The sequence below is a fragment of the Colletotrichum higginsianum genome, chromosome 9 (assembly GCF_001672515.1).
Source record: "Colletotrichum higginsianum IMI 349063 chromosome 9, whole genome shotgun sequence".
Classification (NCBI taxonomy): Eukaryota; Fungi; Ascomycota; class Sordariomycetes; order Glomerellales; family Glomerellaceae; genus Colletotrichum; species Colletotrichum higginsianum.
In genome coordinates this window covers 1,362,365-1,388,172 of record NC_030961.1, presented here as the reverse complement: position 1 = coordinate 1,388,172, position 25,808 = coordinate 1,362,365, and the positions used below count along the sequence as shown (strand labels likewise).

The following is a 25,808-nucleotide window of genomic DNA, read 5'->3' as shown; positions in this document are numbered from 1 at the left end:
TCGACGACTTACGTACGCTCTCACTCTCTGTAATCCCAAAATGCCCCTACCGATAGGAGCCCCAAGAAGGCGACGACGTACGTGAAACCCGAAGCTGACTCGATTTGTGGACCGAACCAAAGGATCATCGGCCATCTTCGTGCTTTCGGGCCATGCGGGACCGCCTTTCCAACATTCCAAGGAATAGCAACCCATCCGCACAACCACCATCGACATTCCCGACCGGCGATGCCGCTTCCTCTGATTCGAAATTACCCAATATCTCGGCCCGGTTACCACGGAGAGACGATCGCGGGTACCCGGCGTTGCGGCTCTCACGCAACCCTGGCTGAGCAAACACACTCATCAAGGTGAAATAGGTTGTCCCGGCCCGCCCTCCTCGCCGTCCGTCCGTGCCGTGTTCTCTCGACGTGGCGAAGCGCATAGCGACACACGGCCCCGTTTTCTTGGACGACGATACCGGGGGGTAAAGAAAACGGCAGCTCCCCAGCCCCTGAAAACTGTAGCGGAAGCGATGCCCCACAGCGGTGCGCTTTTGCTCGCCCGACGCCGCCTTGGTCGCCAATCGACGTCATCCTCCAGTTTCCACTGGAGGGGTCATCCCTAATCTTCATTCTGTATCCGTACTTGTACTCCACAATCGCCTGCGAAAGTAAGAGGGGCCACCCGTCAACGGGCATCGAGAGGGTTCATCCCCAGGGATACCTCTACCCCGGACCAAATGTAATCCGCCCCCCCAAGCCTTCTACGCAGCAAGGTACCTACTTCGCATGCAGTCCAACATCGCAAACCTCGGATCCAGGAAAACCAAGTCTTCAAAAGCCTAACCTCGTGTGACCGACCACCTGACACCTCTCTGCATGGCCGATCGACGAGTTACAACCACCGACACGCGACGCGCACCTCCACATGGACGACTGGTGTGAGCTGACACTGTGCTCCAAGACCCTGAAAACCCGAACAAACTTCCAGACCGTTGTCGTCCTGCCTGCTGAGCATCCCCAAACTCCACCACTTCCGGTCCACATGCTCTTGAAAGACGGCAACGTGCACCGTCCACGATGCCCATCGCCCAATTCTCGTGGGCCCTCTATGCGCTTGCATTGGCACAGCGGGGTACCTGGAGTCCTGACAAACGAGCATACATATGTACACAAGTTACTTCTCCTGAAGTCCACTTCTCTCTTGCTCCTCTCCCCGCATCCGGGTATTCCAAGAGTCGTTACCCACGAATGAGGGTCCCTTTCTCACCGTAGAAGAGAGGGAGCCCCGAGTGAGTGATCTTAAACGCTGGGGAATACGAACCGTTGGTGCTATCGGAAGGGTGACTTGTACTGTGGATGTCGTGGGGAAACCGTTACCAAACCCTTTCGTGGATGACAAAAAAAAGGCAAGATAACCCGCTATAAATGATAGGCTCGGGACTGCGCACCGACTACCAGCATCGGGTTTCTGAGGTGGAATGAGCGTCGTCTTCTAGACCTGTAAGCCGTCCAGTTACAACCACTTCCTCAATTCGTCAACGACCCTGATCTGTAACGCCCAAGACGCATGCTCCTTCCGATGAGGTCACTGCAGTTTCCTCACCGCAAGTTACAACGTCTGTGGAGTCTGTAACCGGGATTGAAGCGCTGCGCCAACATTCACAAGAGTTGTTGAATAACCCCAACTGAGAACAGTAGTTGATCTATTGTGTTCTATCCGTCTAGACATGATCCTTCTAACATTTGTCTAAATGATCTAGTGCGCTCTGATAGGTGCTATGCTAGCAACGTCGTGGAGCCGCACAACGCAACAGCGGAGCAGAACGGTAATGACAGTAAAGGATAAAAAGCAGCAAGGGCAGTAAAAGAAACAACAGGATGCATCTCAGGCTAAGCGTGTGTGTTCATGTTCCACCGAGACAAAGTGAAGCCCAGCCGGGGGCATGGCCACATACTCAATGGGCATGTGTGCTGCGGCCTGTCACACTTCAGTTGACCATCCTGAAAAGAGGTCGCAGATGTCTTGCGGTAATCAAGGCGTGAGGTTGCATCCGATATCGGTGTTGCATCTGTCCAGGCACTTCTTGAAGACGGCGTCGGGCCCCGGGCTGAAAAAGCACTCTTTACGGCATTCGTTGCACTATATCCAAATGTCAGCCATCGTGCTCGTATCAGGAGGAATTTTCAACTCGCTTACAATCGTGCTCTGGCGCGCTTCGATAGTAGAAGGAGCAGCAAGGGCAACGCCTGCGAAGAGGGCGACGATCATAGTAGAAAACTGCATGGTGTGACTGTGTAGTGGGACCTTTAAGGAATGTGTAACTTTTCAGCCAGTGAAAGTCTTGATATTGACAATAACGATAGGGAAAAAGAGAGAGTGATGCTAACAACTTGGTTCAAGGAGTGTATAATTTGCGGGCTCTGTGCTACGGACTTGATGGACGGGGGAAGAGTGTGTATCCTTATATAGTTATTCAGGAACGAAACCACCCGGCACGATCATAACTTTAAGGTTTGATGTAGGGGCTGCATTATGGTAAAGGCTGTATCATGGCAGAGGCTGTATCATGGCAGAGGCTGTATCGTGGTAGAGGTTGTATTATGGTAGGGGCCGTATCGTGGTAGGGGCTGACTGCCTAACTCAGTTTTCTCCACCTCCGTATTCTTGATACAAAGCTGACACAGCGCCTACTGTAGTTGTAGGCAGTAGCTTTTCGAGTGAGTCAGATAGGCTGTCAAGGGGCAGCCATACTAAAATCAGCAGCAATATGTCTGGCTATTTACACACGTAGTCTGTTCGCTTTCCAGACGTGTCGCCAGCCCGATCAGACAAGAACCGGGCTAGTCTGACCCGCAGGCAAGACTTACAGTACACCACATTAGTCAAGGACTTAAAAAACGCCGCGGCGTCGCCTTGACTAGATCTCGAGGACGACGTCAATGCCGGGCTGCCTGCATTACGAGGGCGGCTTTGCCAGGGCTTGGTATTAAGGCCTATCGGAACAACCCGTCCAGAGTGTCAGGAATCATGTCGTCTGTTGCTACGGGGTGAGGACTGTTATTGATTAGTAGGCATCCCAACTCGGTTGAGAGATTTGATACCTACTTACCTATGACAGGTCCTGACTCACTCGCAAGTCCAAACATGCATGAACCGCACCTGTGTTCCAACGACCTCAAAACCCCCCGTGACCGGCGTCTTTCTTACCCCTGGCTCCCGTCATCTGGCCCTTCGTCGACACTTTCTCTTGTCGAAGTGAGACGGCTTCGGCCAATCCAGGTGCCCCGTGGAGGGGATGGCGCGCCCCATCTTCAGTGTCTAAGAAAGTGATTGTAGTGTTCACCCCTGCCACAGCCCATCTGCCAATTTCCCGATCAAGACTCCCTATTCCCGTAGAGACTTTGACGTTTCGTTACAGAGCGCCCACTTCTATAGGCAATGTTCTAACGCTTCGCGGTATCAAGACAGAAATAAGTACCGTCACTCTTACATGGAACCCACGTCTTTTCTTCACTGGATGATACCCGAGATCGAACTAGGCCAAAGAACCATCTACAGAAAGCCAAACAGCGTCGATAGATACACTGCGAACCGCCGTGCTAGAACCTAACAGATGAAGGGGCCTATGTTCGTACGAGTTTCTTCTTCAAGTCCGTCACCGCCGATGCGGCCTTCCGGATGCGTTGCACGAGGACGTTGCCGAAGATTGACTACGAGACGGAGACGGAGACGGAGAGGAAGTCGCTGACCAGCTGAAAAAGAGCGTCATGACGGGGACGATGTTCGTGTTCGTCACGTCGAAGGCTGCCTTGCTGTTCGTGAGGGGCTTTGGAAGAGGCAGGCGGCGGGCTTGCTGGCGAGGATTTTGGAGCCGGCCCATCTGTCGACGGGCGTGTCTATAGCAAAGGTATGGAGGAGGCCAGTTCCGACCGCGCTTAGGGCCGCGCCAGTGGCTAGAAATTGGAGGCACTAGTTCGTGAGGTTAAGGACGAAGCCGGGGACCATAGACAATATGCCGCTGATGAGAAAGGGACCCGGGTAATTGACGCCCAACGCGGATGGCGGTGCTGCCAGACTGTGGGAGTATAAGGGCAGGTGGTAGATGAGAACAGCCGCCTGAGTTCAAAAAGGTGGTGAGTAGATTGAGTAGCGTTCGGAACCTCTCGAGTTGCCGACATTTAACGTCGTTCAGGTTGCAGAACTCTTGCCGATCTTGGGTATTGGTCATGGCCAGCATGATCTAGTCGAGGTTGGCTGTGAACATGCCCATGACCATGGCGAGCCTGATAAGTGCCGGCCGGGCGCGGTGGGTGACTCGACCGGCCATGACATTGTGTGGTTTGGTTGTTTTCGTTGTGGTTTCTGTGGTGACGGTGGTGATGACGACTTTGGGAGAGGAAGATGGAGTGAAGGGATAAAATGAGCTCAAAGACCGTGTTGAGAACGCCGTGAACGGAATGGTCGTGAGTGGTAAGATTAGTTGCGAGTTGCTTGTCGAAAATTGTTATTAAGTTTCCTTAGGAAATGGATTCGAGGAGCGAGGCACCACCGGACCACGTCACATGAGAACCATAATACAACACGGCTCTGGAGAGTCTGGCCATTCCAGCACCATGTCGGGTGGCACGTTGCAAAACCCGCCCAAGGAGCGGCTCGTAGCTACGGGCCGTTGCCCCACCCCGATCGCTTTCCCTTTTCGGAAGTTCGTGAGGCCTCTCCCTCGGACACATTATCCATGCTATTTTGGAGCCATTACATGAAAAGTCTCCGACTTGACGTATATATTTCTGAATCTGCGCATGGTCTTACGTTCGAATTTCTGCATCGCCGACAAAGCCCTAATATTGGCATAATTACCTTCTACCTACCCATCTATTCACCCCTCGCATGCCCGCCCACATGCTCGATTGGTAGTGCAGTATCAGTCATAGTGGCAAGCCCTCCTGTCCTATTTCTTCTGCCCTTCTTCCCCGATATATATCACTGTCAAAAAAACACCCCATTGAATATGTCCGATACCTATGCCCGCAGAAACCAGGAATACTGGAAGTAAGTGCGGTCGCTGCCGCCATGCCTGTGTGATACGGAGTCACACCTTTGTGTATAAGGGGTGGAGGTAGCTAACCGAACACTTTTATCACAAGCCATGCAGCCGAAGCGGTATACAAGGACAAGTGGGTCCATGACCTACAATACCAGATCTTGGACTTCCTGAAATCGCACGTTGACTGGCTCGCTCTGCCCAAGGATATCCAAGAAAACAGACCGGCCAAGATGATGGACTACGCATGCGGCAACGGCATCGTCACACGTGTAAGAAACCCCTTCACCCTGATCTCCCCCTCTGGAACTCTTGATATGCAGTAAAAGAGGAAAAACAAAAGGCGTTCAAATAGTGCCCCTTTCTTAACCAACAAAACTTCTTCCGCTGACATTCCCATGTCAACGTAGTCACTCCATCGCCTGTTCTCTCAATGTATCGGTATCGATATTACGGAGAGCATGCTGGACAAGTATCGTGCTACAGCTATTGATATTGGTCTCTCCGAGTCTCAGATAGTGGCCGTCCAGGGAAACCTCCTGGGACCCTTTGTGGAGACAACCAAGCCCCCACTGGACCGAGAGCAGCTGAGCAACTTCGACCTGGTAGCTATATGCATGGCCCTGCACCACGTCGACGACATTGACATGGCCATCAAGCGTCTGTCCGAGAGGCTTCGTCCTGGCGGCGTACTTCTCGTTGTGGATTGGGCCAAACGAGACACTGCGAGCAACAGCGCTGGCATGGATAGCCAGAACGCCCATCACCAGCACCAGCACCAATACCATCACCCGCAACATCAAAATCAGCCGCACCCCGCGTCACACACCATCTCACACGATAGTTTCACGGAGGAGCAGATGGTGGGTCTCTTCGATGGTGCTCGCTGCGGTCATTCGAGCTTCGTCCTGGCAGAAAGACTGTCCGATGTCCCTGGTGCTCGCACCGGCAAGATGCAGTTGTTCTTCGCTAGAGCGACTAAGCTGTGAAGCTTAGGAAGGGGGGTCAGCGCACGAAAGATATTATGCGGTATTAAACTTTGTCCGACTTAGGAGCGATGAAAAGAAACATTGTAGCAATGTTATCCATGGGAGGAAGCCCCCAGAAATCAAGAGTGTGATTTGAAACAATACATAACATGGTATTACTGACGGTTGCTATGCGTTTGAGGAGGCCCCTCTCGAGGACCACGTTGAGGAGCGCTACCTGGTTAACTTCCAACACACTGTGCCCTGTGAGCAGCAGAAAACAGCTTCAATGATTAAGGATGTCATAGGTATGGTGTTTCGAGATTATTTGGAACATTATGAGAATCGAAGCTGGTGATGAATGAGCCAGACTTTACCACCAGAAAGCAACTGGCAATGACCGCTTCTGTCCAAAATGACCTCACGAATCCAACTGTCGATGTCTACATCACTACTAGATCCAATAATATTAATCTTCTTCCGGTCGGATACTAACCCCTCCTCTTGGCGCTGGTGGTTGGCTATTGCTCATTGCTCGGGATGTTGATCTTTTAGTAGGCGGTTTCTCATCAGGAAAGCGCGCCGGTATTTTGTGAGGAAGCTTGGTTGACGTGTGAATATCTGCAGCGCAGAAAAGAGATCGACGTTATTCCACCAATACTCTCGTCAACTCCCCCTCGGCAACGGCCCTTGATTGTCAGACTAGTCTCCACAATAATCTCACTCTCGCATTTGTCTCGCCGAATTACCTGGCCAACAACCTGTCTACCCCATCACCAACACCCACCCCCCTCGTCTATCAAGCCCTCACACTATCACCATGACGGCCCCCAGCGACCTGATTCTTGAACCAGTGACCCTTGAAGACGTCGCCGCCCTAACAGAGGTCTGGTTCGCTGCCTTCGCGCACGACCCAGCAATCAACCGCCTCTGGCCCGACACGCCTCTCGTACGGGCGTGGTGGGACGGCGCCAACCGCAGTGACATTGTCGCCAAGCCGTTCCAGCGGTTCGTCAAAGTTGTCGACCCGAACATCGCGGACGCCCGCGGGAGAGCGAGGATAGCTGCCTGGGCCAAGTGGGACACCTCCATGCCCGGGCAGAGGGGGCGTCGTTATCCTCCTTGGTGCGAGGACATGCCGGGGGAGGTCTGCGATGCTTTTATAGAGAGCGAAGAGAGGGAAAGGGGACGGTTGATGGGGGAGGAGAACCATTATTGTGAGAGACGACATCGCCCTTCGTTTAAGGGGGTTGTGTAGTCTGGGGAAGTGCTGGCTGCTAATATCAGGATAGATTTGGACACGTTGGTGACGCACCCGGATTATCAGCGACGAGGTGCCGGGTCGATGCTATTGAAATGGGGGTGTGAGCTTGCAGATGAAAACGGGATTGGAGCCTACGTCGACTCTAGCAAGGCCGGCAGGGGGCTCTACGAAAGGTTTGGGTTCGTGGATATGAGCGAAGGTGATGCAGGCGAGGTTGCGTCGATGGTGAGGCGACGGCGTTCCCAAGACTCCTGTTGTCTACCAGCCAAGTGTTAGAAGGCTTTTCAAGTGGCTGCAAAAATTTCCAAAAACCTTAAGAATCTTAAGAATCAAAGCATAGATTGATTATAAACGTCTTTTGTTTGCTATACAAATAGCAAATGATACACAGCCTTTCTCAGCACATTTTGTTGAAGCTAATCGGCTAGGAAATGCACTCTAAAAAATATTCTTAAAAGCAAACATCAACTTTTTTAACATGTGTCATAGACGGTCTTAATAAGTCATTAATCTTGATATTCGTTTCTCACAGGTATTCTACATCTGAAGCCCTATAGGAGCGTGGTAACGAAAACCTGTAGTATAAGAGAGCTTATACCCCCATGCGGGCCAAGTCAGGTTTAGCCCAGCAAGTTCATCATTCCCACAGCGCTGCCCAAGCGCTCTTCTTGTAATCAACCCCCTCCTCGTACTCAAAGTCCCACCCTTGGTCGTAGATGGGATCATCGATGCATACCTGATCCAAGAGCAAGTCTAGCTTCGTCATCTCGTCCAGCTTCTGGAGGTCTAAGTCCTTCGCTACATTTTCATTGTGCCGAGCCTCGAGGGTAGCCGAGAGCTTGTCCTGCAGGGGTCGATAGCGGGTAACCTTCAGCGATTTCCGGCGAAACATCTTTTGGTTCTCTTGCTGCTCCCCTTCGGCTTTGGCTAGGAGAGGCTGGGATGGGTCGCCTTCGAAGTGAAGCTCGGAGCGGTGCAGAGCGAGGGTTTGATATGCCGGCCCCTGAACCACGCCAACTGTGGGGTTTCGGTGTCGGACCAGCTGGCCGCTTGCCAGTAGCATTCTTCCTCTCTCAACCCCCGTACGAGGCTCGCTGATCGAATTGGGAGCTGGAGGCTCTTCATGTTCTACAATCGGCATCGGGCGACGGACTGGGCGGGTGCTTCGCGGTCCCACACCGGGTGGCATGGGCGGCATGATGTACTTGGCAGGTGGCTCGTCCTCCTCGTTAAGCGACAGGAGCATAACCTTTCCGCTAGCGTCGCCGACAGCCAGTCTCGAGAAACAGGGAGAGAAAGCACCGCATGATATAGCACCAGGAGCCTCCAAGAGATCCCGAATCAGGGGCCGTCGTGGATTCCGTACATTCCAGACCTTGACCACACCGTCTGATCCACCCGTGTAGAAGCGGTCCGGTGTAGTTCCCCACGCGGTGAACTTTACACCAACGTCTGCCTCCTCTCGGTCGCCAGAAAACTCGTCAATAGGCGTCTTATGCCTGAGAGCATGGATCGGCTTGTCGCCACGAGCGGTATCCCACACGTAGACTTTACCATCGGTGCAGGCCGCCGTCACATAGGAGTAGATGACGCTGTTGGGCTTAATGGTAAGCTCATTGATGTCCCTGGCTGGACAATCCAAGCATTGGATCTCGCCAAATGCCGTGTCGCCTTCGGGAGTCAGACTAGGTCGGAAGATCCGAATCTGCGTCATCGTGCTATCGTCCACCATCAACCCAGCCGGCGAAGTTGCCACAAGGAAACTGGGTAGTGTGGGGTGCCAAACAACCTCAAAAACATTCTGTGTGGATGCTGTCAAGACCTTGATTTTCTCGCCAGTCAGGCAGTTCCAGAGGCAGATTTCTCCTGTGTTTTGTTTGTCGTCCGGTATGTCGTTATCATCTCCGGTTAAGCTTCGTGGAGAATAGCCAACAAGAAGCATGTGCTGCACTTCCTTTGCCAAACCCCATCGCATTGTTGCCGGGAAATAGGCCCATTTCTGGGTTGCTGTCGTCTGTTCGTCGCCCTCATTCCAGGCTCTGGCGCCGGAATAGGCCCGGTATGGGCTCGAGGAGACGTCGTTGCTGTTCACATCGTAAACACGCACGGCCTGAGTGGCTACGTCCGCAGCGGTAGCCACCATGCCAAACTCGTGCTTGGAAACGGCGACAAAGTTGACGTTGCCCTGGTGGTACCATGTGCCCAGAATTGTCATGTTGCCCCCCGTCTTGTCGACTCTCCAGGCCTTGACTGTCTTGTCGAAACTCGATGTGTACGCGCGATCGTTGGTTTGGTCGTAGTCGGAAGACACCACCGAAGAGTATAGCCAAGGACTCTGGCTTTCCCTCATCGCCTCGGTCGAGTTCTCTCCCTTCTCAACGATCGGCCGTGGAATCCTGTGATCGGGATATGCCTTCAATTGGCCCCTGGTTGCAGAGCACAACAGCAGGTTGCCTGCCTTGTTGTATTGCTGGTTATGCGAATCAGAGTGAGCCGTGGCACCGCAGATAAAATTGGTGTCCGAGGTCCAGACGATGGTCATGATGTCACCAGCGCAGCCCACCCACTCTGCCCGCATCTCCAGATCATCCTCATGAGCATTCCTAAACTCGTTCGAGAGGTTGACGTGGCGTCGCATTCTTCCAAAGCCTCGGTTGCCGTCGATCTCGCGAGCGAAGAGAAGCGAAGGTATTTGACTCGTACGCTGTGCCTCGCCCTGCTTATCAGAAGCGTCTACCTCCAGTGTCAACACCTTTGGCTGCCTAGCCGGCCTCTTATGCCTGTCGACCAACTCGTCCAAAAGATTTCTAATCGCAACTTTGTCTCTTCGTGATAGAGCGCCTTGCAGCTCAAGCTCCGGCGGTATGATGGTAAGCAAACCCGGTTGCTTACGAAGCAGCTTTCCTAATTCTCTGGCAGTGTCGCTACTCCGCTTGCTCTTGGCCTTCTTGTCGCACAGCGTCCGTATCTTCTGCCGCACAGCCTCCATCTCGTCGGGCGTGAAGTCGACGTGGAAAGGGAGACGGCCGAGTGTCGCCGCCGCTCTCGTGCGAACAAGCTTGGATGTGCCACGACGGATAGTCTCTCGCTCTTCGGTAGTGATGTATGGCCGCAGTGGCATGTTCATCCACGCAACTTTGGCCTTGCGCCTCGCTGTGGCCGGTGCTGATCGGGATGAATGCGTTCTCCATGACTTAAATGAATTCGCTCGCGCTTTTGTCCGGTAGTTTGTCGATGAGACGGGAACGATCGGGAAGTCCGGAACATGTGGCCGAGACTTGACTCGAGGTGTGGTCACGGGGCGCATCGAGGGGCTCGATGCAGTCAAAGGTACGCGCACAGGGCCTTCTAATGGGAGTCTGGAAGGCGAGACAGCTGGGGCCACGGGGAATGCGGCCAAGTTCGAGGGTGCTCGCTGGAAGGTCGGTGTTGGTGAAAGCGCCGGCGTAGCAGCGATCTGGTACTCCTGCGAAAAGTCGGTGTCAGCTCGCGCCGCGGATGATTGGTATGGGGGACTTTTACGTGATGCCAGCGATAATGTTCAACAAGATCGCGCGCCCTGTCCGCCAATTCCTTCTCTAGAGCTTGTGGAAGAAAGCCGCCATGATGAGTGAACCCGAGCGAGAATTGGGACGTCAAGCCTATGTCGTTCATAACCTGCGGTCGTAGCGTAAGCAGCCGTTGTACAGCATGCTGCAAGTCCCCAAGAGCTGAGGAAGATTGCTTCCACTTACTCTTATGCCAAGCTCGCAGATGTTGACCTTGTCCGCAGGAATATCCGCCAAAGAAGCATCGATATAAGGCTTGACCTGTGCCCTCAAACAGGCTGCAAGGTCGCGCGACTTTCTCGAAAGGAAGGGACCATCAGAAACGCGCTGCCGCTTTCGAGGCGGCTCGTCATCGATACCATTCGGACGCGGGCTAGCCGGAGGAGAGTCGTCGAGCGTAGTCAAGTCGATATCAACGTGGCGTTTGTCGGTCAGGTCAATGACGGTTTTCGTGGCCGGCCTGGAACGGTTGTTGGTAAAGGCGAGCATTGTTAAGACAAGCCCGCGGACGCGTCCAGAAAGGTGGAGGTTGAGACGCGTAAAATAGCAGGCCGACACGAAGGTCGTTGAATCAGAGTTACTATAAGATAAAAGGAAGCTAAAACCGTAGTCGGACAGATTGAAGATGGGGCAACATAAAAGTGGGTCATTATATCATCCACAAGAGTTAGTCGCAAGATTAGATAAGAAAGGGTTTAAAAGAGTAATCTAGCATTATTTAATTATATTTTTTTTTATAAAACTACAACTCTATATTATTTTAAAGATTGAGAACTAGCATACACACTTTATTATAGGAGCTGTTAAGGCTGCTGTTGTAATTTTCTTAAAGTTAATTGTAATTCTAGGGTATTTTAACTATAATAAATATACTCTCTCACCTTTAGACCTTGGAGAAGCAAATGGCATTAACCTTAACATCTTACATCCCTCATTCCGATATGGTAATTTTGACCCTTTGCAATAGATCGCAATCCCCTAGTGTGCGCGTAGTGTGGTTGAAACCTTACGCTTAAGATGCTCTCCCAAGCGCTGATGGTAAACTATGCTAGTCGCTGCCCAGCTGTTAAAAGTCTAATTATGCATATGCTTTCAAAGTGTAATCAAAGCTTCGTAACGCGATTCTAGAGGATTGCTTAAATGAGTGCACCTGCTTTCCAAAGCACACGTCCAGAAGTCGCGCCTAGTAATGTAGTCGCAAGTGTATTACGCTCAGTTTAGTACTTCGGCGGCGTTGAATACGGCCGAAGCCTCGCAAGTTTCAGAGACCTACGGCCCCACAAGGAACAACGTCCGGCGAGCTGCCTGCGTCATACCGTTGCACGGTATTAAAAGCAATACCTCGGGCCACTTCTTAATTTAAATACGACCATCCCGCATTTGAGTATTAGTAGTATTAGATTCTACTAAAGGCAACATAGGGTACATCCCGACGTTTGGAGTGATTCGCGCATTTGAATAGCCTTTTATTTGAGGCCAGTTTCACTGGAGTTGGCATACAGTACGTTAAGTGCAAAGATCCGAAAACATGTTTCAAAACGTGATCGATTCGAATTCTAGAAAGCCCATAGATCAAGTTGTATGGTACATTATACCCCCGCCCACCTATTGTGACATTACAAAACAAACGCTAAATTCTCTAAGCTAAGGCGCCTTTAAAGCTTGGGCTTAGCTGAAGGCTCCGCGTTGATTTCCTCGTACATCTGGTCGATCTGCGCGCGGAAGGCCTTGGCGGTCTGCGGCCTCTTCATTTTAAGACTATTTCCATTTAGTTAGCACCAGTTCACGAGGGGCGGGTCGATAGTCACTTACGTAGGCGTCAACAACTCGTTGTCGATGGTGAAGGGGTCGACGGTGAGGTAGACGTTGCGCACGCGCTCGTAGCTGTTGAACTTGTGGCCCCGACCAATCTTGTCAAGCTCTGCGAGGAAAGCCTTTTTGACCTTGGGATCGGCGCCAGCGGCCTTGATTGCAGCGATGTCGGTCTTGTCAATGGTCTTCTTCAGAATCTTGCTGGCGAATGGCGCAAAGTTCTCGGGGTCAACGCCAAAGACAGCAACGAGTGATGACTGGGACGGATCACCATGGACGTAAGCCATGGCGGCCAGGTTGCTGCTACCGAGGTAGACGTTCTCGATGCGCTCGGGGGAAATATACTCTCCCTGCGATAGCTTAAGCACGTTCTTCTTGCGGTCGACGATCTTGAAGCGGCCCATATTGTCGACCTCGGCAATGTCTCCCGTGTGGAACCAGCCGTCGGCATCGAGTGCCTTCTTGGTCTCCTCTTCGTTCTTGTAGTATTCCTGGAAGATGCTGGGGCCGCGAAGGAGAATCTCACCACGCGGGTACGGCTTATCGGTGACGAAGTAGTCAAAGTCGGGAACGGATTCAAGGCAAATCTCGTTGCAGGAGGCGGGCGGTCCGATATTGCCCAAGCTGAAGTCGCCCTTGAGCTGAACAGTCGAGACAGCGTACGACTCCGTCAAGCCATATCCCTGTACGAAATGGTTTCCAAAGGCGGCCCGTAGGAACTCATGAACATCCGGGTCCAGCTGCGCGCTACCGCTGACCATACTGTGAGCCTTCTTCAGGCCGACCGCAGCACGAACCTTGGGAGTCCAAATTCTGTCATACAAGAAGTGGGAGTTGCTCGCCTTGCCAACAGGCAGCTTCATGTTGGCCTTCTTGGTGCTGATGACCTGGCGGGACAGGGATCCCTTGACACCGTCTGCGTCGATGGTGGCGGATCGGATGGCCGAGTTGAAGCGATTGTACAACCGAGGGACGGACATGAACCCTGTTGGCTCGAGAATCTTCAAGTCATCGACCAATCCAACAATATCACCACGGAAGAAGCCGACGGCCGCTCCCTCGGCCAAGGCGGTTTGGTCGACCATCCTTCCGTAAATGTGAGCCAAGGGCAGGTAGGAGATGTGGACGTCCTTGTAGGTGACAGTTCCGGCGGATCTCGCAGCCGCAAGACCAGCCACGGCGTTGCCGTGGGTCAGAACGACACCCTTGGGCATGCCTGTGGTTCCCGAAGTGTAGTTGATGGTGACGTAGTCGGTCGAACGAGGCGGGCGCATGGGCCGGCCCGACTTCAGGCCGAGCGCCTCGACGTCGGCCATGGAGTGGATTTGAATGCCATGCTGGGCAGCGATACCGTTCAGGACAGACAACTTGGAGTAGCCAGCCGGCTCGCCGGCGTCCAAGGCGTCGAGGCAGACGATGAGCTTGAGGGAGGGGAGTCTTGGCGCAAGCTTCAGCAGGACAGGAATGTGCGGTAGGGACGTGACAACGCACGCCAGGCCGGCGTGATTGATGATGTACTCGGTAGTATCGGGACCAAGAGTCTCGTACAGGGAGACAGTGAAGAGGGATTGGGAGGCAGCGCCAAGGTCTGGATCCGACCCGAGTTAACCATGCGCTCTTGATGGATATGGAAGGCCAACGTACCGGTAATGTGCCACTCCGGGCGGTTCTGGGACCACAGGCCAACGCCGTAGTGGTCGCTGGTGATGCCGATGTTTTGGTGGACTTCTACGAGACCAGCGCCGAAGTTCTTACGACGCTCGGCAACCTCGGCATACGTGGCCCAGGTGTACTTGTTCTCCCAATCCTTGGTCGCGGGATTCCAAGCCCGGTGACCCAGGCACCTTGCGTTGGGGCGCTTCTTCGCAGCCTCCTCGAACAGGTCGTGGACGGTCTGAACGGCGGGGTCAAAGGTGGACAGCAGAGGGCCGTCGCAGAAGCGCCAATGCCGGTAGATGGCACTGCGGCCTTCCTTCTCAGAACCCGGGATAGGCAGACCGTAAGGGGAGCCTGGAGGCGGAGGGGTGGCCAGCTCCTGAATATATGCGGTGGTGTCTCGTGTGGGAGCCATATTCGCGTCAACAGCAGGGTTTTGTAGGCGTGTATTGGCGGCCGAGGGGGGAGTATTTGCCGACTTCGATCTGCTAAGGTATCGCTGCCGATTTGTTGGGGGTGATGGGCTATGCCAAATGGCAATTGTGTGAGATGTGTCAAGGTCGGGACGAAGAGCGAAGAGACAAGATGGAAGAATCAACGGACTAAGGGGGATGGGACAGCGAGGGGTAACCTTTCTTGTCCAAGGTTTGGTTAGGTAGTCGAGGTATGGATACAAGAGGCAGACAAACGCCCAAGAGCTCGAGAACCGAATACCGTGAATGTGCAGGAAATGGGGGGGACGATCCAATGAGAGAGAGGCCGGGTTGGGGAGCGTGGACCGAGGCACAGCTGCCCAGAGTGGCCAGGGATCCACCAAATGTCCTCGGCAACCCCAGATGATGACTGCACTAAGGGGGACATGCTACAGCGATTGGAAGGCCCTGATAGGCCTTCAGTGGCCCCGAAGGGCCCGCTAAGGGGGCGCTGGACGCAGTGGCTTGCGGGGCACTGGGGTGGTTGGCAGCGGAGGGAAGGGGGAGCTGAAGCTGGGGGCATGGTCGGAGATTCCAAAAAAACGGGGCAAGCTGCCCTCGTGGACTGTCCTTCGCCGTCATGACCTCACCGTGAAGTATCCACGTGGAAGAAGTCAGCCGCGTGTGTTGCATGCAAGTCGTAGTGCAACAAGTAGACAGTCGGCAAGACGTTGACAATTGAACGAGGGCCATAATCATTGATACTAGACACGATCCAGCATGTGAGCATTACGATCCAACCAACTGTAGGAGATGCACATCACGTCTTGTAGAGGCATATTACCTTGCTGGGGTTATGTGAGTAGGGAAGTATTTGCTGCCTAGGTAAGTACTTTAGGAGGATAATCAACAAACGGCGATCGTTCATTAAACGGGGCTAGTCTTATTGGAAACCTCGGCAGATCTTACATTTGCACCGCGCCCCCGCCATTGTCAATCATTTCCCTCGAATGCCATGTTCAGGACTGGCAATTTGATGATGCCGATGTCCATCCTCCTTCGTCTTTGCCGGTGAATAGGCTACCCTTAGTGAGAATCCAGATATCAAGGCCGTCACCAGTTCGACAGACGGATTAACGATGCGACAGCGACCGAGATTCGACCCCTCCAGAAAGCACCAATCGGTGGAAGCTGTCACATGTCAGGGCTGTGCCGTCGCGGTCCGGGCGCAATAGCTTCTGTCTCACTCGGGGCGGAGGTTATTGGACACCGTACCCGAATGGGCCGAATAGGTCCGGGTCCCACCTGCTACGAGTCCGCCCTGACGCCGGGCTGGCGAGATAAACCGCCTCTGATGTGGCCCACTGCGATCGCGGTAGGTAAGTGACGCCTACCATGATTGAGTTGGTCTCGGGTCTGCGCTTCCTCTTCATAGGTAGGTAATCCCAGAGGGATCGGAGAAATATTCTGGCCCTTGCTCACGGTCATCTCTCTGGTTTGTTACCCCTCAGTTGGTTTGGCCCTCTTCACTCCACGGAGGCTGACATTTGAGTTATTCCCCGGAAAGTCACCAATGGGTGGAGCCGAGTCCTTGTAGCAAGGCAAGCTAACGTGCAGGAAGGAGAGAAGATGAGAATGGGACCGAAAAAACCTGCACGACACAGTCCGTCAATCAGGTTCAAACATACCGAATTCTCTTGTTGAATGAAAACAAAACCCTTGTCCAACTGGAGATAATTTGGGTTCTTGTATGACCGGCTGACAGCCCGATGACAGATCTCAGCTGTGACCTCAACTGTGGGTAAGCCGCGACAGCTTTGACGTGCCAGTTGTGAGAAGTAGGCGATGAGACAGCAAACGGCGGTGATGGAACAGAGCAAACACAAAACAAGAGCCTGCGTTTTGGGTCGTGTCTGATCAGGATGTGAATGGTACGAAACCGGATGCCCAAGTAAGACGTCCCCTCCGGATGACTCGCGAAGGCCTTTCGAAGATGACACAGCGTAGGCCAGCTGTTCTTTTTGAAACTGCCATTTCGAGGGACTCGGAAACGCAAGAGATCCAGTGTCCCGTGACGAGAGAGGGTAGCACCGCGCAAGTAAAGACGTGGTTGGAAATTATTTTGAAGCTGGCCGGGATGACAAGTCCGCGGAAGCTTTTTCGTTTCTTCGCATACGATGTACGATGTTCAGTGTTCGATCCCGGCCATGTCGAAACGGGACGCCGAGGCCAGGCGTCATGAGGCTCTGCCGCAGAGCCACTTTCGGATTATCCCTCCTCCTCTTCTTCTTCTTCTTCTTCGAAGGCAATTCTCCTTTCTTTGGCGAAGCGTGACACCATCTCGGCCACCTGGGATAAACCGGCCCGATGCAAACTCTCACTCACACTATCTAGGATGTGGGCAAGACTGCCGCCCTCTGCAGGAGATGCGAAGACTGTACCAGATCTGGTCGCCAAGAGCCTCAGTGCTGAGTTGAGGCTCTAGAGGCGGCAGAAGCGAATGATTCTGGCGCTGGCCAAGACTTCCTGCAGAGTGCGTCCGATCAGAGGTGACAATATTATAGGGGAATCGACGTCAGGGATAGACGGCGGGCGGAAAGTTGGAACATGGTCATTGGATGCCCAGGAACCCCAATCCTTCGTGGTATACGATGCAGTGTCTGGGCGAGGCGAAGCTTTTGCAGAGTAGCAGTTTCGAGGCTATCGGTAGCCAAGTCTGCAGAGAACCGCTGCCGCACGTAACAAGCGGGCGGCAGAGACTGGAAACAGTGAAAGAGGAGGAGGAGGTACGAAGGGTAGGATGTGTCAGCAGTGGGAAAGACTCGTCACCCCAGAATCAAGAAAGGCGAACAGGGGAGCGAAGGGTCTGTCTCGGGAGGTTCCTTGGGTCTTGGCACTCTGAGTATCGGACTGAGTCTGGGAGTTGGTTGTGCGGCGTCTCACGGCTTTTTTAAGAACAGCCAACTACATGGAGGAGCGAACAGCCGTGGACCCACCACCGCATTGATACGTACCTACTGACTGTGTACTGTAGGTAGGGAAGCACACAGTAAGATCCGTGAGAAGGTACGATGGTCTTCTGTAAATGTCATATCCTCAAGTTTTCACCACGGCTGTTGGCTGTTTCGAGTGTTCTGCAAAGAAACCTGGGCGGCACCCTTGGCGCTGTAACGTCCGCCGTTCCCTTTGCGCTGAAGATCGATCCTCCAAGGAAAGAACAGTGGCCCATAGTTTCTCCTGCTCGCAACAAGCAGCCCACGAGTGCCCTCTGTTTTCCCTCCCTCTTTCATAGGTGGGTAGGTTAGGTAGTTACTCTCTACCATGGTAGGTTTTGTTCCCGTTGCGCCAGCCAAGGCTTGACAGGGGCTCGATGATGCTGGTAGCCCACAACCCGCCCGCTCATGCGTGAATCTTGAGGGGCGATGAAAAAGGGGTGGACCCGGGAGCGAGGAAACAACACACGTTCGGACATTTTCTCACCACTCGTTTTCTCTCAACACACTCCCCTACCCTCCCTGCCATTACGTGAGGCACCTAACACACAAATGCGTACACCGTCACAACTGACCCCGTCCTGTGGCTACCTATGTCTTGTCCATTTACTCTAGTCCCATTTGTTTCAATGCCCATAACACGACATCGCCCCTAGTCGTCGTCGTCGTCGTCGAAGGTTCGGCGACACGCGCCTGGTGCCCAGGGTGAATAATGCTTGGCATCTTGAGACTCACTGTTCTTCAGCCTCAAACCAACCCTCCGAGCACATCTGCAAGACTCGCGTATCTCTGCGTCTGCCGGCTCACTGCGTTTCTCAATCCGAAGATCCCGCTTCACTTCAGCCCTCCACCTCGAGTTTCCCCAAACCCAAACCCAAACCCACACACACACCACACTCCTCCTCTGGTGGCTTCCGCACTCTCTGCTGGCAGTTCGCAGCAAGCAGAAGCAATGCAACGTTAATTTGGCCTCCCTTCGCTCTATCCCAGTACCGCCGTTTCTGCATAGCAATGCTTCTGCCTCTCACCTGCCTACAGGCGATGCCACACGATCACGCCGTGCAACTGAGATGCCATGGGCGGCTCTGGTGTCGATTCTTGTTATCTGGAAACTACGAGTGTCGTTCTTCTCATTCAGAAAAGGACCCGTTCGTTCTCCTCTTTCGATGTGAGCCTGCCACGAGGCCACTTCCTCGCTCGCTCGCTCGCTCGATCACGCACAAAACAGCAGTAAACCAACAACAACCATCCCCCGCCGGCCGTCCAACCAAAAAGTAGGACTGCGCGCAACAAACTGCTAGCGCCAAGCCGTGGTCCGGCACGAGAAGGAGGCTCTGTTGATCTTCGCTACTGGGATTGGTCCAATGGAGCCTCTGGGTCCCTGCCACACACCATCTTCTGTTCGTCTGGACGACTGCGCATGGCCACGGCTCCAGGGGAGTCCCGTTTCAGATGCATTTCAGAGGTCTCAGGCCGTGCATTGCCCAGCACCACACAAGACCACACATCCCGACAGACCCTTGAGGTGTGTCCAGTAATGGGCCAGGTGCCGCGACCTACATGTTCCGCCTCTCAAACACTCGGGCAGGGAGAGACGAGGAAGATGGGACTGCCCATCCATACAAAAGCATAACTGATTTCCCCTCTTTCGTGCTTGCGTTGCCCTTTTCTTGCCCCTTCTCCCGCTCGACCGTTTCCGCCCATATTCTCTTGTCAATCTTCCTTCTTCACTTCTTGAATAGCGCACTGGGGGCAGCTTAGACTCATATTGACCATACTACTTTTTTATATATATTCTTTCCTTGTTCTCATATCCTCAACGACAGACACTACAAGTCTATCATCAACGAAACGATAACGAAAACATCCGACAAGATGGGTCTTATTCTTCCTCTCCGAATTGTCCAGGGCGTTCTGGCATTGGTGATTCTGGGTCTCTCGGCCTTTGGTACGTGACAGAAACTGTCCAAGACAATTGGTCAACCGCGGTGGCCTGTTCTTTTTCTTGGTGGGAATCATGACAACTGACTGTGTGCTTCGCAGTCGCAAACTGGTACAACATGGACACGATGACATCGTCCCCGTCCCAGATCAATTTCCTGGTGTTTGTCCCGCTCTGGTCCTTCATCTCGATCGCCTACCTCGAGCTGGTCCCCAGATTTGCTCCCAGAGGTGAGCCTCCTGCTTCTTTACATCATATGCATGTATGGGATGTAAACCGTGTGCTGACCAACCCTAGCTTCCCACCCCTGGGCTGCTGTCGGCTTTGAGGCGCTCAACGTGCTCTTCTACTTCGCCGGCTTCATCGCCCTCGCCGTCTTCCTCAGCAAGCTCCTCTTCTGCCGCGGCTCCGTATGCGCCGCCGCCCGCGCCGACACGGTCCTCGCGGCGCTCCAGTTTGCCCTCTGGACCGGGACCGCACTGCTCATGGCCAAGGACGTCTTCAAGACGGGGTTCCGCAAGCCAACCGCCGCTGGCCCCCCTCCTCAAATGAAGGAGTCCGCGTAAACACCTACACCGACTCCTTCAAGGCCTTTCATGCCGCCCTCGAGGAGCGTCGGCGGGAGGCGTCTGTCGAGCTCATCCGGGTCAAGCGGATGCCGTCGTGGGACCGCAAGAGCGACCGCAATAAACTCTGGGAGATTGATCAGAGGCGCATATACGGCCCGGGGTTTAGTGACGTGAACCTTGTCTAGATGACTGGTTTACACGGAATTTGTAGGGGAAGAGGAAAACCCGAACAGGCCAAACCTGGAAAGGACGGGGTGTTTGTATTGAGATGGATGTCATTAGGTGGGCACGAATATTGGAAAATATGTGTGGATCGGATACAGTTGGGTTTTGGGTTGGTCACTTCAATAAGGACGTAGATGCTATCCGTATTATTATTACTCTGCAGACTTCGGTCTGTAGTTTTTCCTTCCCATAACCCTCGAATCTCGGTCCAGCCAGTTTTTGTTCAGATACTCTGCCCTCGAACCTGTGCGGCAAAACTGGCGTGGCTTCCTTTGCAAGCAGTGTTTATTTGGGATTTTCGTCAATTCGCGCTAGACTCATGACGGCATTCGAAACGATATTTTCGACGACACTATCGACCTTCGACTAGACGATGATGTGCTCGGCACGATGGTGATACAGCTCGACTTGACCAATGACTTAGTAAATGAGCGTCCAGCAAATGCAGACAATATTAAGTGACGAATGTATTTCTCTAGTCGGCAGTGCCCTCAAGTCCAAGTCAAGAATGGTGTCAAGAAATTGGCTGTAGAGGATCGACTGGGCCATGGGGAGGACCTGGAAGCACCTCAGAGAGATAGGTTCGGTTCTGTATTACCAAAAGATCCCGGGCGAGATTATGACCCAGTCTGATAACGGCTCCATCTGGGTTATGTCAATTCTCACAACCTTGACAAATAAATCCGAAGTAATCGTCTGCAATCAACAAGCGACTGCAGCAGATATCCTGTAAGCTACGTGGGGGTTTTAACGACATCTTGCTTCGGCACGACGACAAAATAGACGACCTTTGATGTGCATATACTGCATACTATATGCTTGGCAACCGCTGATATGACAGATACTCTGCTTTGCCATCATTTTCGGTCAATAGGACTGGCAGCTAGTCCTATACAGCTCCAACTAGTTCACGGCCCACGTAGTAAAATAGTTCGTTGTCAGTGTCTCGAGCGGACTGGCCGAGAAGACCAAATTCGAGGGCAACAACTCCAGCAAACGGCATCTGACAAGCTTTTGTGCCGAAGAGCCATGGAAACCATCGTCAAATGGCCTAGGAGGATGCACCAAGGGACGCGGACTGGGTTGTGGATTGCTCTCGGTTGAGACCAGGGGACGTATCAGAGATGTAGCCCACTGGAACTCGGGCCCGCGAGTTGTTCCCGCGACATATCGAAGCTGGTCGGGATAGGACATGGGTAAGCGTTGACTTTTATGCTCTAGGCTCCAGGCGTCTGGGGTGGTGGAAAAAGAAGCCGGGGATGTCGAGTCGGATCCAGGGGCTCGTCTTTGCCATGTTTGGCACACGGCGTGTCAGCATAGAAGGCGCTTCAGCTCACCCAGCTGACACCATACACACCGCGATCGATCAGTAAAGAAGCTGAAATCTGAAAACATGTCTTTCGGTCAGTTTTGGCTGAGCTACGGCTGCGCCTCAGACCCTGCCTGTGCCGCAACGGCGGGAAGTCTGGTTAGGGGTTATCGACCCCTTCGTGTTCACTCGATTGCCGATGCCTCCTGTCTTCCCTCGGGAGCACCAAGCATTTCCCGGTGTGGGCTTTTTAGGATCTAACCACAGCGAAGTGTATGCAGGTGCTGAAGAAAGGGGAAAGAAGGAAACAAATACATTAGGAAAGAAGCGTGGTATTGTCGTTCTCTGCCGTCGTCTGACTTTAGATCAGCCCTATAAAGTTGTAATCTGACCGCCATAGTTGATTCTCGCCCGCCCCCTTCCGCTGTTCAACAAAATGTCCCGAGTGTTCCACTTTTGAGCTCAAGCGACAGCCGCTGTGGGCCACGGGCTGTCGTCTCTCCCGACCGACAACCGTGGCGGCATCGTAGCCGTGGGGCCCGGCCGAGGTTGTCGGCATCTATGTCCGGCCGGTCTCTAATGCAGCCGTCGTCGGGATTTGTGAAAGACGGAAAGGCTTTCGGCCCCCGAAGCCACCCACACATCCTCCGTCCCTCGCCCGACCCAATCAACACGTATGAAGCTGCTTGCCGACCCCAATAGCTCAGACAGCAAGACCTCTTCTCGTCCTATATTGGGCCTCTCGTGCTTGTTTAGGGAGCAGCAAACAAGCATCTTGAGCAAGGCCTCCAGGCACTCGGTGAGCTGAGCAAACAGCCGGCGACGGAATTACCAGGACAAGCCAAACTTCTCCAGGTCGCGGTGTGGGCTGCCCCTCCTCAAAGTTCCCCAATGGCCGCCAACGACCCCCTGTCCTGCCCCGCAAAGTGACATTTCAGCGTCGATTGCGTGCTCTGGCCAAACCCCACATCTCATGCCTGAATCGGCGCCTCTCTTCGTCGTGAGGTCGGCAATCCCTTACACGACTTTCCGCATCAGCTTCTCACCATGCCAATGACCAGCCAGCCGTTGCCGCAGCGTCGTAAACAAGCCGTGACGAGCTCCATTAGTCGACGGTCAAGCCATTGGATCCCTCCTGTCAAACCCCCATCTGTTATGGGTGAACTAACGACGAACAGAGGGGTCCTTGACGAGGGGTTGTCCCCCAATTGGGAAAAAGATGCGTGACCACCACCACGTCGCGGGACCCTTTTTCTTTGAAGGAAAAGCCCAAGAGGTAATTATATACATAGATGAAGACCAGCCTATGGTGTGATATCCCCTCAATGGCATCATTTTGGCTAGCTCGATTCCTTTCTGCCTCTCCTCCGCCGCCCCTCTTGCTGTTGTGCCTCCGCTTGCCGGCCGCCGTTGGGCTTTAAGCGTGTCCATCTGCTCTTCTTGTCTCACACACTCCCAGAAAGAAGAAGCTTTCTTTTTCTCTCACTCTCTCTCTGTCTTCTCTCTCCTCTTCCTGCTACTTACCCCTCCCCCTCCTTCACCGAGAACTTTCTTACTTGCTCCTACACCCCGCCCAATAGTATCTCTTCTTATCTCCTGGCCATAACAAGCCGGAAAGTTACAATGGCTGAAGAACTGAGCAAGAACTTTGAGACGCTGCAGCTCCATGCAGGGTATGTACAAACATGCGCGCGCGCACGCACGCTGCGCGAGCAAAACACGTCTCCGGGGGAACGCACCTCGAGCACAAGAGCTGTAAAGACTGACGGGAATCGTGCGTGAAACAGCCAGCAGCCCGACCCAACCACCAACTCGCGCGCCGTCCCCATCTACGCCACCACGGTTCGTTATGCCTGGCGCAATCACATGAGGAGCAGAAGCGCGACAGAAACTGATAGCAGCCCAACATGTAGAGCTTCACTTTCAATGACTCAGCCCACGGCGCGAGGCTCTTTGGCCTCAAGGAGTTTGGCAACATTTACAGCCGTATCATGAACGTGCGTGTGCCCTTTCTCTTCCCCTAACCTTTGACTGTAGCCGCAAGGAAGCAAAGAAGCCTGTTGACACCCGTTTCCCCGCCGCCAGCCCACGGTCGACGTCTTCGAGAAGCGCATCGCCGCGCTCGAGGGCGGCGTGGCCGCGCTGGCCACCTCCTCCGGCCAGGCCGCCCAGTTCATCGCCATCAGCGCCCTCGCCCAGGCCGGTGATAATATCGTCGCGACCTCGCTGCTCTATGGCGGCACCTACAACCAGTTCAAGGTGTTCCTGCCGCGCCTCGGCATCCACACAAAATTTGTTGATGGCGACCGCGTCGAGGACATTGCCAACGCCATTGACGACAAGACCAAGGCCGTCTACGTCGAGAGTATCGGCAACCCAAAGTACAACGTGCCTGATCTCGAGGCCATCGCCAAGGTCGCCCACGAGAAGGGCGTGCCCGTCATTGTGAGTCTGCGTCCGCGTCTCTCCTGTCCCGAGAGATGAGGGAAACGTGAACAAGACTAACAGTGCACCGCCCGCAGGTCGACAACACCTTTGGCGCTGGCGGCTACTTCATTCGCCCCATCGACCACGGCGCCGACATCGTTGTCCACTCGGCGACCAAGTGGATCGGCGGCCACGGCACCACCATCGGCGGCGTCATCGTCGACAGCGGCAAGTTCAAGTGGGACAACGGTCGCTTCCCGCTCATGACGGAGCCCAGCGACGGCTACCACGGCCTCAAGTTCTGGGAGACGTTCGGCCCCATCACCTTCATCATCCGCGCCCGCGTCGAGATCCTGCGTGACCTCGGCGCCAGCCTCAACCCCTTCGCCGCCCAGCAGCTCCTCATCGGTATCGAGACGCTCTCACTCCGCGCCGAGCGCCACGCCCAGAACGCCCTTGCCCTCGCCAAGTGGCTCGAGGCCAGCGACTATGTCAGCTGGGTTTCGTACCCCGGCCTCGAGAGCCACCCGTACCACGAGACGGCCAAGAAGTACCTCAAGCGCGGCTTCGGCGGCGTCCTCAGCTTCGGCGTCAAGGGCGGCGGCTCCGCAGGCAGCCAGGTCGTCGACGGCTTCAAGCTCATCTCCAACCTCGCCAACGTCGGCGACTCCAAGACCCTCGCCATCCAGTAAGTTTTGAGAGACGACCCCTCCTCACCAGGAGCACCCGCTCTCCGTGGTGCAAAGCGCTAACGACTTTTTTTTATTAACAAAACAGCCCCTGGACCACTACCCACGAGCAGCTGTCCGACGAAGAGAAGAAGAGCTCCGGCGTCAGCGAGGTAAGCTTTCCCCGGAAGAAGAAATCCGACCAAGCGCTTCCGGCGCGAAACCGTGACTAACAGGATCCGCAACAGGACCTCATCCGCATCTCGGTCGGCACGGAGCACATTGATGACATCATCGGCGATTTCGAGCAGTCTTTCAAGAACGCCGCGGCCGCCACGACCGCCGGCAAGGCCGCCCCCGCCGCGGAGAACAAGCACGAGGACGCGCCGTTGGCCCCGTAAAACTTTCGTCGAGATGAGACGGGACGACACGAGGGGAGAGGAAACGCCCCTTGAACCACGTCTAGGTGGACAGCGTGCAAGCGTTTTTGCCAGCGCGTGGATGATGAAATTGTTTTGGTTGCATGAGAGAACGAATACCCGTAGAAAAAGCAACGTTAAAATGTTTTGTAATGAAAAAATCCGTTTGAATGATCAAAAAGGCGAAGAGGAGGATGCAGTGCCGTCTGTCTCCCTTGTCTCGTGTGTCGTGCATCGAAAACATGACGATCCAGCCAACGCCTGAGACAAAACCCACACCCTTCACCCATCTGGCCGCTGTCAGAGCGTGAGGGAAAACAAGGAGAGACACAGACAAAGCGGATGCCTCTTGGTCTTCTACGACGGCGGTCGCGATCAGGATGGGGCGCGGCTGCCAGTGGCAACTCGCAAGGCATGCGAGGAAATCAAAACGTGCCGACGCCACAAATTCCTAGTGGGCAGTTGAGCGGCTTTTATTTGGAGCAGCCGCCTCTACCTCGCACCCGTAAACGTGCTAGAGTCTGTGGTGCAAATAAGGCCAGCATGGTGGTTGCTGGTTGCTGTTAGCT

The 25,808-nt window shown here is 54.0% G+C and overlaps 7 protein-coding genes across 7 annotated transcripts; 4 read left to right on the top strand and 3 right to left on the bottom strand.

Annotated features, from left to right (window-relative positions):
* Positions 1-2,016: 2,016 nt before the first annotated feature.
* Positions 2,017-2,268, bottom strand: CH63R_12668 (uncharacterized protein; the record flags this gene model as incomplete). Its single annotated transcript, XM_018307642.1, has 2 exons — positions 2,017-2,124; positions 2,182-2,268. 2 exons carry the CDS (start codon positions 2,266-2,268, stop codon positions 2,017-2,019), a joined length of 195 nt encoding a protein of 64 aa, XP_018152059.1.
* A 2,725-nt stretch (positions 2,269-4,993) lies between these two features.
* Positions 4,994-6,015, top strand: CH63R_12667 (Methyltransferase domain-containing protein; the record flags this gene model as incomplete). The annotated part of the gene is made up of 3 exons (XM_018307641.1): positions 4,994-5,034; positions 5,130-5,298; positions 5,437-6,015. The coding sequence occupies 3 exons, from the start codon at positions 4,994-4,996 to the stop codon at positions 6,013-6,015; spliced, it is 789 nt and encodes a 262-aa protein (XP_018152058.1).
* A 799-nt stretch (positions 6,016-6,814) lies between these two features.
* On the top strand, positions 6,815-7,534 carry CH63R_12666 (Acetyltransferase; the record flags this gene model as incomplete). The annotated part of the gene is made up of 2 exons (XM_018307640.1): positions 6,815-7,211; positions 7,287-7,534. 2 exons carry the CDS (start codon positions 6,815-6,817, stop codon positions 7,532-7,534), a joined length of 645 nt encoding a protein of 214 aa, XP_018152057.1.
* Positions 7,535-7,895: 361 nt separating this feature from the next.
* On the bottom strand, positions 7,896-11,295 carry CH63R_12665 (WD repeat domain-containing protein; the record flags this gene model as incomplete). Its single annotated transcript, XM_018307639.1, has 3 exons — positions 7,896-10,724; positions 10,781-10,915; positions 10,993-11,295. The coding sequence occupies 3 exons, from the start codon at positions 11,293-11,295 to the stop codon at positions 7,896-7,898; spliced, it is 3,267 nt and encodes a 1,088-aa protein (XP_018152056.1).
* Positions 11,296-12,461: 1,166 nt separating this feature from the next.
* On the bottom strand, positions 12,462-14,689 carry CH63R_12664 (AMP-binding enzyme; the record flags this gene model as incomplete). Its single annotated transcript, XM_018307638.1, has 3 exons — positions 12,462-12,564; positions 12,619-14,206; positions 14,263-14,689. The coding sequence occupies 3 exons, from the start codon at positions 14,687-14,689 to the stop codon at positions 12,462-12,464; spliced, it is 2,118 nt and encodes a 705-aa protein (XP_018152055.1).
* A 4,866-nt stretch (positions 14,690-19,555) lies between these two features.
* Positions 19,556-20,188, top strand: CH63R_12663 (uncharacterized protein; the record flags this gene model as incomplete). The annotated part of the gene is made up of 3 exons (XM_018307637.1): positions 19,556-19,628; positions 19,724-19,852; positions 19,920-20,188. 3 exons carry the CDS (start codon positions 19,556-19,558, stop codon positions 20,186-20,188), a joined length of 471 nt encoding a protein of 156 aa, XP_018152054.1.
* Positions 20,189-23,348: 3,160 nt separating this feature from the next.
* CH63R_12662 (O-acetylhomoserine (Thiol)-lyase) lies at positions 23,349-25,221 on the top strand (the record flags this gene model as incomplete). The annotated part of the gene is made up of 7 exons (XM_018307636.1): positions 23,349-23,398; positions 23,513-23,567; positions 23,639-23,722; positions 23,811-24,170; positions 24,248-24,840; positions 24,930-24,993; positions 25,057-25,221. The coding sequence occupies 7 exons, from the start codon at positions 23,349-23,351 to the stop codon at positions 25,219-25,221; spliced, it is 1,371 nt and encodes a 456-aa protein (XP_018152053.1).
* Between the last annotated feature and the right edge of the window lie 587 nt (positions 25,222-25,808).